The sequence below is a fragment of the Coregonus lavaretus genome (assembly GCF_964263955.1).
Source record: "Coregonus lavaretus genome assembly, contig: HAP1_SCAFFOLD_977, whole genome shotgun sequence".
Classification (NCBI taxonomy): Eukaryota; Metazoa; Chordata; class Actinopteri; order Salmoniformes; family Salmonidae; genus Coregonus; species Coregonus lavaretus.
Window position 1 is genome coordinate 163736 of NW_028159690.1, and position 11703 is coordinate 175438.

The window sequence follows — 11703 nt, forward strand, 5'->3', positions numbered from 1 at the left end:
CTGTCTATAACGGAAGGGTTCTGTCCATAACGGAAGGGTTCTGTCTATAACGGAAGGGTTCTGTCTATAACGGAAGGGTTCTGTCTATAACGGAAGGGTTCTGTCTATAACGGAAGGGTTCTGTCCATAACGGAAGGGTTCTGTCTATAACGGAAGGGTTCTGTCTATAACGGAAGGGTTCTGTCTATAACGGAAGGGTTCTGTCCATAACGGAAGGGTTCTGTCTATAACGGAAGGGTTCTGTCTATAACGGAAGGGTTCTGTCTATAACGGAAGGGTTCTGTCTATAACGGAAGGGTTCTGTCTATAACGGAAGGGTTCTGTCTATAACGGAAGGGTTCTGTCCATAACGGAAGGGTTCTGTCCATAACGGAAGGGTTCTGTCCATAACGGAAGGGTTCTGTCTATAACGGAAGGGTTCTGTCTATAACAGAAGGGTTCTATCTATGACGGTAGGGATCTATAATTGCAAGGTTGTATCCATGACGGCATACGAAAAGTATTCAGACCCCTTGACTTTTTCCACATTTTGTTACGTTACAGCCTTACTCTAAAATGGATTAAAAAAAAAAATATCCTCATCAATCTACACACCATACCCCGTAATGACAAAGTGAAAACAGGTTTTTAGAAATGTTTGCAAATTTATTAAAAATGAAAGACAGAAGTACCTCATTTACATAAGTATTCAGACCCTTTGCTATGAGACTCGAAATTGAGCTCAGGTGCATCCAGTTTCCATTGATCATCCTTGAGATGTTTCTACAACTTGATTGGAGTCCACCTGTGGTAAATTTAATTGATTGGACATGATTTGGAAAGGCACACACCTGTCTATATAAGGTCCCACAGTTCAAAGCAAAAACCAAGCCATGAGGTCAAAGGAATTATCTGTAGAGCTCCGAGACAGGATTGTGTCGAGGCACAGATCTGGGGCTTTTCTATGATGGTAAGGTTCTATCTATGACGGTAGGGTTCTATCTATGACGGAAGGGTTCTATGACGGATCAAGATGGTAGGGTTGTATCTATGATGGTATGGTTCTATGACGGTATGGTTCTATGACAGATCAAGACGGTAGGGAACTATCTATGACGGTAGGATTATATCTATTATGGTAGTGTTCAATTACAGGTCAAGACGATAGGGTTCTGTCTATGATGCAATGTTTCCATCTATGACGGTAAGGTTCCATCTATTACTGTATGGTTCTATGATGGTAGGGTTCTATCTATGATGATAGGGTTCTATGACGGATCATGATGGTAGGGTTCTATCTATGACGATAGGGTTCTATGACGGATCATGATGGTAGGGTTCTATCTATGATGATAGGGTTCTATGACGGATCATGATGGTAGGGTTCTATCTATGATGGTAAAGTTCTATCTGTGACTGTAAGGTTTTATCTATGATGGTAGGGTTCTATGTATGATGGTAGGGTTCTATGTATGATGGTAGGGTTCTATGGATGATGGTAGGGTTCTATGTATGACGGTAGGGTTCTATGGATGATGGTAGGGTTCTATGTATGATGTTAGGGTTCTATGGATGATGGTAGGGTTCTATCTACCTTCAGACTAGCCTTGTGATGCTTGTGGGTGTTCTAGAAGAGGTCCGACAGGTCTAACAACTTGGATGGAAAATTACTGAGGATAATAGCAGACGATATTGCCACTCCTATATGCCATATCTTCAATTTAAGCCTACTAGAAAGTGTGTGCCCTCAGGCCTGGAGGGAAGCCAAAGTTATTCCCCTACCTAAAAATAGTAAAGCCCCCTTAACTGGCTCAAATAGCCGACCAATCAGCCTGTTACCAACCCTTAGTAAAGTTTTGGAAGTTTACATACACCTTAGCCAAATACATTTAAACTCAGTTTTTCACAATTCCTGACATTTAATCCTAGTAAAAATTCCCTGTCTTAGGTCAGTTAGGATCTCCACTTTATTTTAAGAATGTGAAATGTCAGAATAATAGTAGAGAGAATGATTTATTTCAGATTTGATTTCTTTCATCATCTTCCAAGTGGGTCAGAAATTTACATACACTCAATTAGTATTTGGTAGCATTGCCTTTAAATTGTTTAACTTGTGTCAAATGCTTCGGGTAGCCTTCCACAAGTTTCCCACAATAAATTGGGTGAATTTTGGCCCATTCCTCCTGACAGAGCTGGTGACAGAGCTGTGCCTCCTTGATCACACAGGTTTTTTCATTTTTTATGGTGGGGGAGGGGGGGGGGGGGGGGGTAGAAGGATTACTTTTATACTATTCCAGGTATTCCTTAAAGAGGAAGGGTTTTCAAGTGTCTCCGGAAGGTGGTCAGTGACTCCGCTGTCTTGGCTTCGTGGGGGAGGTTGTTCCACCATTGGGGTCCAGAGCAGCGAATAACTTTGACTTTCTCCAAAAAATACTATCTTTGTCCCCATGTGCAGTTGCAAACCGTAGTCTGGCTTTTTTATGGCGGTTTTGGAGCAGTGGCTTCTTCCTTGCTGAGTGGCCTTTCAGGTTATGTCGATAAAGGACTCGTTTTACTGTGGATATAGATACTTTTGTACCTGTTTCCTCCAACATCTTCAGAAGGTCCTTTGCTGTTGTTCTGGGATTGATTTGCACTTTTCGCACCAAAGTACGTTCATCTCTAGGATGCGTCTCCTTCCTGAGCGGTATGACGGCTGCGTGGTCCCATGGTGTTTATACTTGCGCACTATTGTTTGTACAGATGAACGTGGTACCTTCAGGCGTTTGGAAATTACTCCCAAGGATTAACCAGACTTGTGGCGGTCTACAATTTTTTTTCTGATGTCTTGGTTGATTTCTTTAGATTTTCCCATGATGTCAAGCAAAGAGGCACTGAGTTTGAAGGTAGGCCTTGAAATACATCCACAGGTACACCTCCAATTGACATGAAATTATGTCAATTAGCCTATCAGAGGCTTCTAAACCATGACATGATTTTCTGGAATTTTCCAAGCTGTTTAAAGGCACAGTCAACTTAGTGTATGTACATTTCTGACCCACTGGAATTGTGATACAGTGAATTAAATGTGAAATAATATGTCTGTAAACAATTGTTGGAAAAAAAAGTAGATGTCCTAACTGACTTGCCAAAACTATAGTTTGTTAACAAGAAATGTGTGGAGTGGTTGAAAAACAAGTTTTAATTACTCCAACCTAAGTGTATGTAAACTTCCGATTTCAACTGTAGTTTCAGAATGGGTGGTAAGGAATAAGTTAGTCCTAAATATTTCAAAAACTAAAAGCATTGTATTTGGCGCAAATCATTCACTAAACCCTAAACCTCAACTACATCTCTAATGAATAATGTGGAAATTGAGCAAGTTGAGAGCACAATACTTGTTAGACTTCAGTGTGGCTTTTGACATTATTGATCATAGTCTGCTGCTGGAAAAATGTATATACTATGGCTTTACACCCCCTGCTATAATGTGGATAAAGAGTTACTTGTCTAACAGAACACAGAGGGTGTTCTGTAATGGAAGCCTCTCAAACATTATCCAGGTAGAATCAGGAATTCTCCAGGGCAGCTGTCTAGGCCCCTTGCTTTTTCCATCTTTACTAACGACATGCCACTGGCTTTGAGTAAAGCCAGTGTGTCTATGTATGCAGATGACTCAACACTATACATGTCAGCTACTACAGCAACTGAAATAACTGCAAAATGTAACAAAGAGTTGCAGTTAGTTTCGGAATGTGTGGCAAGGAATAAGTTAGTCCTGAATATTTCTAAAATTAAAAGCATTGTATTTGGGTCAAATCATTCACTAAATCCTAAACCTCAACTACATCTCGTAATGAATAATGTGGAAATTGAGCAAGTTGTGGTGACTAAACTGCTTGGAGTTTTAAACTGTCATGGTCAAAGCATATTGATTCAACAGTAGCTAAAATGGGGACAAGTATATCCATAATTAAGCGCTGCTCTGTCTTCTTAACAACACTATCAACAAGGCAGGCCCTAGCTTTGTCGCACCTAGACTGCTGTTCAGTAGTGTGGTCAGGTGCCAAAAAGAGGGACTTGGGAAAATTACAGTTGGCTCAGAACAGGGCAGCACAGCTGGCCCTTAAAAGTACACAGAGAGCTAACATTGATGACATGCATGTCAGTCTCTCCTGGCTCAGAGTGGAAGAGAGATTGACTTCATCACTGCTTGTTTTTGTGAGAGGTGGCGACGAGCTGAATGCACCGAGCTGTCTGTTTGGAATACTGGCACACAGCTTGGACACCCATGCATACCCCACAAGACATGCCACCAGAGGTCTCTTCACAGTCCCCAAGTCCAGAACAGACTATGGGAGGCGCACAGTACTACATAGAGCCATGACTACATGGAACTCTATTCCACATCAGGTAACTGATGCAAGAAGTAGAATCAGATTTAAAAAACAGGTAAAAATACACCTTGTGGAACAGCAGGGACAGTGAAGAGACACACACACACACACAGGTACATACACACATACATATAGACACTCACTCTACACACACGTACACATGGATGTTGTATTGTAAATATGTGTTAGTGGAGTAGTGGCCTGAGGGAAGACACTAAATGTATTGGGTAAAGTGTTATGAAATAACAATAAATAGAAATACAAATACATAGAGCCATGACTATATGGAACTCTATTCCACATCAGGTAACTGATGCAGGCAGTAAAATCAGATTAAATAAACAGATAAAAATAAATCTTATGGAACTGTAGGGACTGTGAAGCAACACAAACATAGACACAGACACATGCATACACACACACGATAACATACGCACTATACACACAGGTACACATGGATTCTGTGTTATAGATATGTGGTAGTGGAGTAGTGGCCTGAGGGAACACCCTCAATATGTTGTGAATTCTGTTATGAATGTATTATAATGTTTTTTAAATTGTATAACTGCCTTAATTTTGCCGGTCCCAAGGAAGAGTAGCTGGGGATCCATAATAAATACAAATACAAAACAACCGACATGTACGTGTTTGTGAAATTCTCAGCTTTCGATGGTGGGGTCATACAGACATTCGGATGCTACAGACGTTTTAATGAGAAGACTGATTTTCGGGACGTCTCCTGGTCTGACAAACACCACTGTAGCTCTGTCACAATCCACCGCGGAAGGCCGTCATCGGAGGATGCAGTGGATTGAGACGCAAAAATACATATCTTTATCTTAAACTGATAGATTTTGATGGATATTTTTTTCAATGCTATTTAGATAGGGGGTCCATTAAGCCCTCAGTGTGCTGACTGTCTCTGTGTGTCTCTCCCTGTAGATAGGAAACATCAAGCCAGAGACAGAGATCAGATGGTACAAAGACGGATTGGAGATTGAAGAGGATGATGCTGATTACAAGAAGATCGAGATGAAGGACGTACTGTTGACCTTCAACATCGGAAAGGTCAGGAAGTGGCTGTGGGGGATTGGGTTGAGGCAGTAGACAGACGGGGTGTGTGGAGAAGACCTGGGTCATAATGTCCATTACTACTCAAGGTGCTTCTGATGTAGCTTGTCCGTATAATGGAAGCAATGGAGTAGTACAAAAAGTGCAAGCTCCACCCGCCCTGCATGCTGGTCAAGCTAAATGAATCACAGCTCAATTATTTGCCATCCCGTAGGCTATGTATTTAACCCAGGTCTGGTCTGGTTCAGCTAACTTCTGAAGAGCATTGCTTCTAACTCAGCTCTGCTACGCTTTACAATATGCTATCAGGCTAACGGCTACCAAACTACTGTACGCTAACGGCCAACATTTACAGCCTACTACCCCACTAGACTGTCCCTCCCTGTCACAGACTCTAACATTAGGACATTTAGGTTATATCATGTCACTCCTAAACTACTCCAAGACTGTCCGTCACCATTGTAATAATAAGAATGATATCTATGGTAGACGGAGTGTACGATAAGAGCGTCTGCTAAATGAAGTAGGTTCATGCTCTACAACATTCAGAGAGTACGACCCTGCCTTACTCTGGATAAGAGCGTCTGCTAAATGACGTAGGTTCATGCTCTACAACATTCGGAGAGTACGACCCTGCCTTACACAGGAAGCGGCACAGGTCCTAATCCAGGCACTTGTCATCTCCCGTCTGGATTACTGCAACTCGCTGTTGGCTGGGCTCCCTGCCTGTGCCATTAAACCCCTACAACTCATCCAGAATGCCGCAGCCCGTCTGGTGTTCAACCTTCCCAAGTTCTCTCACGTCACCCCGCTCCTCCGCACACTCCACTGGCTTCCAGTTGAAGCTCGCATCTGCTACAAGACCATGGTGCTTGCCTACGGAGCTGTGAAGGGAACGGCACCTCCGTACCTTCAGGCTCTGATCAGTCCCTACACCCAAACGAGGGCATTGCGTTCATCCACCTCTGGCCTGCTGGCCCCCCTACCTCTGCGGAAGCAAAGTTCCAGCTCAGCCCAGTAAAAAAAAAAAACATATTGTAAAGTGGTTATCCCACTGGCTATAAGGTGAATGCACCAATTTGTAAATCGCTCTGGATAAGAGCGTCTACTAAATGACGTAAATGTAAATGTTGTCACTCTCAGTTGACCAGATGCTTCCAACAAATATCTGTTATTATGACACTATCTAATGTATAAACCTTATTGACAGTGAATATGTTCACTATGTGAATGTAGCAAATATCTATGATGTAGTCTCATTTATGTATCAAACTCTCTTCAACATTTATGCCCATATATCATAAATATATGGTAGTTCCATGTGCTAAATTTAAATAGTTAAAATATAATCTGCGTTCAGTCCCACTGCATTGGCGTTAGACGCCATGTTCTGTTCAAATGAAGGGAAAATAACCATCTGCTATTATGGAGGTACAAATAAATGTATTCCAGTCACATTGAATGCCTAGTTTCAAAGTACCACAATGTCCATTCAGATGTCAGTGTGTGACAGAGGGGTGGAGCCAGTGCCATAGCATGGGTCAGAGAGCTGCACCTCCACCACTACTCTCCTAGAGGGCCCATAGCATGGGTCAGAGAGCTGCACCTCCACTACTACTCTCCTAGAGAACCCATAGCATGGGTCAGAGAGCTACACCTCGACCACTACTCTCCTAGAGGGCCCATAGCATGGGTCAGAGAGCTGCACCTCCACCACTACTCTCCTAGAGGGCCCATAGCATGGGTCAGAGAGCTGCACCTCCACCACTACTCTCCTAGAGGGCCCATAGCATGGGTCAGAGAGCTGCACCTCCACCACTACTCTCCTAGAGGGCCCATAGCATGGGTCAGAGAGCTGCACCTCCACCACTACTCTCCTAGAGGGCCCATAGCATGGGTCAGAGAGCTGCACCTCCACCACTACTCTCCTAGAGGGCCCATAGCATGGGTCAGAGAGCTGCACCTCCACCACTACTCTCCTAGAGGGCCCATAGCATGGGTCAGAGAGCTGCAACTCCACCACTACTCTCCTAGAGGGCCCATAGCATGGGTCAGAGGAGAGCTGCACCTCCACCACTACTCTCCTAGAGGGCCCATAGCATGGGTCAGAGAGCTGCACCTCCACCACTACTCTCCTAGAGGGCCCATAGCATGGGTCAGAGAGCTGCACCTCCACCACTACTCTCCTAGAGGGCCCATAGCATGGGTCAGAGGAGAGCTGCACCTCCACCACTACTCTCCTAGAGGGCCCATATTATGGGTCAGAGGAGAGCTGCACCTCCACCACTACTCTCCTAGAGGGCCCATAGCATGGGTCAGAGGAGAGCTGCAACTCCACCACTACTCTCCTAGAGGGCCCATAGCATGGGTCAGAGAGCTGCACCTCCACCACTACTCTCCTAGAGGGCCCATAGCATGGGTCAGAGAGCTGCACCTCCACCACTACTCTCCTAGAGGGCCCATAGCATGGGTCAGAGGAGAGCTGCAACTCCACCACTACTCTCCTAGAGGGCCCATAGCATGGGTCAGAGAGCTGCACCTCCACCACTACTCTCCTAGAGGGCCCATAGCATGGGTCAGAGGAGAGCTGCACCTCCACCACTACTCTCCTAGAGGGCCCATAGCATGGGTCAGAGAGCTGCACCTCCACCACCACTCTCCTAGAGGGCCCATAGCATGGGTCAGAGAGCTGCACCTCCACCACTACTCTCCGAGAGGGCCCATAGCATGGGTCAGAGAGCTGCACCTCCACCACTACTCTCCTTGAGGGCGCATAGCTGCAGCTGCAGCTATAGGCTGCTACATTAACCTGCTTATCTTGTAATCCGCAGTGGGTTGTGGTTAAAACAGACACTGAATGTGGGGACCCTGGGGAGAGAATGGCACCAGCAGCCGTCGTGGAGGCACCACCAAGACACAAAGTCTGGACTGATACTTTATCTAAAGCCATGAGTCACTGTCTGTCCACTTATCAGCCTGCAGCATCTTGGCAGGAAAAAAGCGTTGTTTCGGGTCTAGAAGTTTCTCTGTGTGATCTGTGTCAGCATAATTCAGGCCACGTCCCAGATGGCACCCTATTCCCTATGTAGGGCATTACTTTTGGCCGGAACTATGAGACTGTATAGGGAATAGGGTGTGATTTGGGACAGAGCCTCAGATTGCCTTTGTAACTGATGAGGGCTGGGTAAGTGTCTCTCAAGGTCTCTGACTGTCCTCCTCTCTGACTCTAACCCTGTTCTAGTTGTCCAAAAAGGATGCAGGTGTGTACGAGGTGAAGCTAAAGGATGCCAGAGGAAAAGATAAGAGCATGTTCAACCTGACTGAAGCAGGTACGGATACACCTCTCTCACGGCTCTACTGTGTTCTAGAACACTTATCATGTATATACTGTATTCTAGAACACCTGTCATGGCTCTACTGTGTTCTAGAACACTTATCATGTATATACTGTATTCTAGAACACCTATCATGGCTTTACTGTGTTCTAGAACACCTCTCTCACGGCTCTACTGGGTTCTAGAACACTTATCATGTATATACTGTGTTCTAGAACACCTCTGTCATGGCTCTACTGTGTTCTAGAACACCTCTGTCATGGCTCTACTGTGTTCTAGAACACCTCTGTCATGGCTCTACTGTGTTCTAGAACACCTCTGTCATGGCTCTACTGTGTTCTAGAACACCTCTGTCATGGCTCTACTGTGTTCTAGAACACCTCTGTCATGGCTCTACTGTGTTCTAGAACACCTCTGTCATGGCTCTACTGTGTTCTAGAACACCTCTGTCATGGCTCTACTGTGTTCTAGAACACCTCTGTCAAGGCTCTACTGTGTTCTAGAACACCTCTGTCATGGCTCTACTGTGTTCTAGAACACCTATGTCATGGCTCTACTGTGTTCTAGAACACCTCTGTCATGGCTCTACTGTGTTCTAGAACACCTCTGTCATGGCTCTACTGTGTTCTAGAACACCTCTGTCATGGCTCTACTGTGTTCTAGAACACCTCTGTCATGGCTCTACTGTGTTCTAGAACACCTCTGTCATGGCTCTACTGTGTTCTAGAACACCTCTGTCATGGTTTCACTGTGTTCTAGAACACCCCTGTCATGGCTCTACTGTGTTCTAGAACACCTCTGTCATGGCTCTACTGTGTTCTAGAACACCTCTGTCATGGCTCTACTGTGTTCTAGAACACCTCTGTCATGGCTCTACTGTGTTCTAGAACACCTCTGTCATGGCTCTACTGTGTTCTAGAACACCTCTGTCATGGTTTCACTGTGTTCTAGAACACCCCTGTCATGGCTCTACTGTGTTCTAGAACACCTCTGTATCTCTCTAAGGCCAAACTGTGTCCACTACTGTAACTATTGTTGACTACTAGTAATGACTGTAATCTGTTCCAGGTTACCAAGCTGTGCTGAACGAGCTGTTCAGGGTGATTGGTGAGTCTCATCTACATGTTAACAGATACACTGCATGTGGAACATTGTGTTTTATAAACCGGCTGGTTCGAGGCCTGAATGCTCATTGGCTGAAGGCCGTGGTATATCAGACCGGATACCACGTGTATGACAAAAATAATATTTGTACTGTTCTAATTACGTTGGTAACCAGTTTATACCACAGCCCCCCGTGCGTTATTGCTTAAGTATACAATATGATTCTTTAAGGAATACCTGGAATAGTATAACAGTAATCCTTCTACCCCCCCTCCCCCACCCCCCATTAGAAGAAAACAAAAATTGTGGTTGTCCCACTGCCTATCCTAAGTTGAATGCACCAATTTGTAAGTGTCTCTGGATAAGAGCGTCTGCTAAATGACTAAAATGTAAAATAATGATGATTGAATAATGCAGTTTATTACCCTGTCTACTTGGTCTCCTCCAGCCAAGTCGTCTACGGACATCAGTGTGCTGAGTACAGAACATGGTATCGTCCTCTACTCCTTCATCACATATCACATGGAGGACCTCCAAGTGGGCTGGCTGCACAAGTAAGACTATGGACCCAATGGCTCCCTACCCTAACCCTAACCCTAACCTCCAAGTGGGCTGGCTGCACAAGTAAGACTATGGACCCAATGGCTCACTACCCTAACCCTAACCCTAACCTCCAAGTGGGCTGGCTGCACAAGTAAGACTATGGACCCAATGGCTCCCTACCCTAAGCCTAACCCTAACCTCCAAGTGGGCTGGCTGCACAAGTAAGACTATGGACCCAATGGCTCCCTACCCTAACCCTAACCCTAACCTCCAAGTGGGCTGGCTGCACAAGTAAGACTATGGACCCAATGGCTCCCTACCCTAACCCTAACCCTAACCTCCAAGTGGGCGGGCTGCACAAGTAAGACTATGGACCCAATGGCTCCCTACCCTAAGCCTAACCCTAACCTCCAAGTGGGCTGGCTGCACAAGACTATGGACCCAATGGCTCACTACCCTAACCCTAACCCTAACCTCCAAGTGGGCTGGCTGCACAAGTAAGACTATGGACCCAATGGATCCCTACCCTAAGCCTAACCCTAACCTCCAAGTGGGCTGGCTGCACAAGTAAGACTATGGACCCAATGGCTCACTACCCTAACCCTAACCCTAACCTCCAAGTGGGCTGGCTGCACAAGTAAGACTATGGACCCAATGGCTCCCTACCCTAACCTTAACCCTAACCTCCAAGTGGGCTGGCTGCACAAGTAAGACTATGGACCCAATGGCTCACTACCCTAACCCTAACCCTAACCTCCAAGTGGGCTGGCTGCACAAGTAAGACTATGGACCCAATGGCTCCCTACCCTAACCCTAACCCTAAACTCCAAGTGGGCTGGCTGCACAAGTAAGACCATGGACCCAATGGCTCACTACCCTAACCCTAACCTCCAAGTGGGCTGGCTGCACAAGTAAGACTATGGACCCAATGGCTCCCTACAATAACCCTAACCCTAACCTCCAAGTGGGCTGGCTGCACAAATAAGACTATGGACCCAATGGCTCACCACCCTAACCCTACCCCTAACCTCCAAGTGGGTTGGCTGCACAAGTAAGAATATGGACCCAATGGCTCCCTACCCTAAACCTAACCCTGACCTCCAAGTGGGCTGGCTGCACAAGTAAGGCTATGGACCCAATGGCTCCCTACCCTAACCCTAACCCTAACCTCCAAGTGGGCTGGCTGCACAAGTAGTCCTCTGTACCTCAGCTGGGAGAGCACGGCGCTTGTAAAGCCAAGGTAGTGGGTTCGATCCCCGGGACCACCCATGCACAAAAATGAATGCACGCATGAC

General features: G+C 45.7%; 1 protein-coding gene across 1 annotated transcript in view; it reads left to right on the top strand.

The window, feature by feature from the left end:
* The window catches only part of LOC311122553 (myomesin-1-like), a gene marked incomplete at both ends in the record, with an annotated part of 117144 nt that extends 106721 nt beyond the window's left edge, over positions 1 to 10423 (top strand). The window contains 4 exons of the mRNA XM_084196899.1: positions 5298 to 5423; positions 8668 to 8755; positions 9830 to 9868; positions 10314 to 10423. Coding sequence (XP_084053025.1) covers positions 5298 to 5423; positions 8668 to 8755; positions 9830 to 9868; positions 10314 to 10423 — 363 coding nt within the window. The remainder of the gene's footprint in view (positions 1 to 5297; positions 5424 to 8667; positions 8756 to 9829; positions 9869 to 10313) is intronic.
* Positions 10424 to 11703: the final 1280 nt, after the last annotated feature.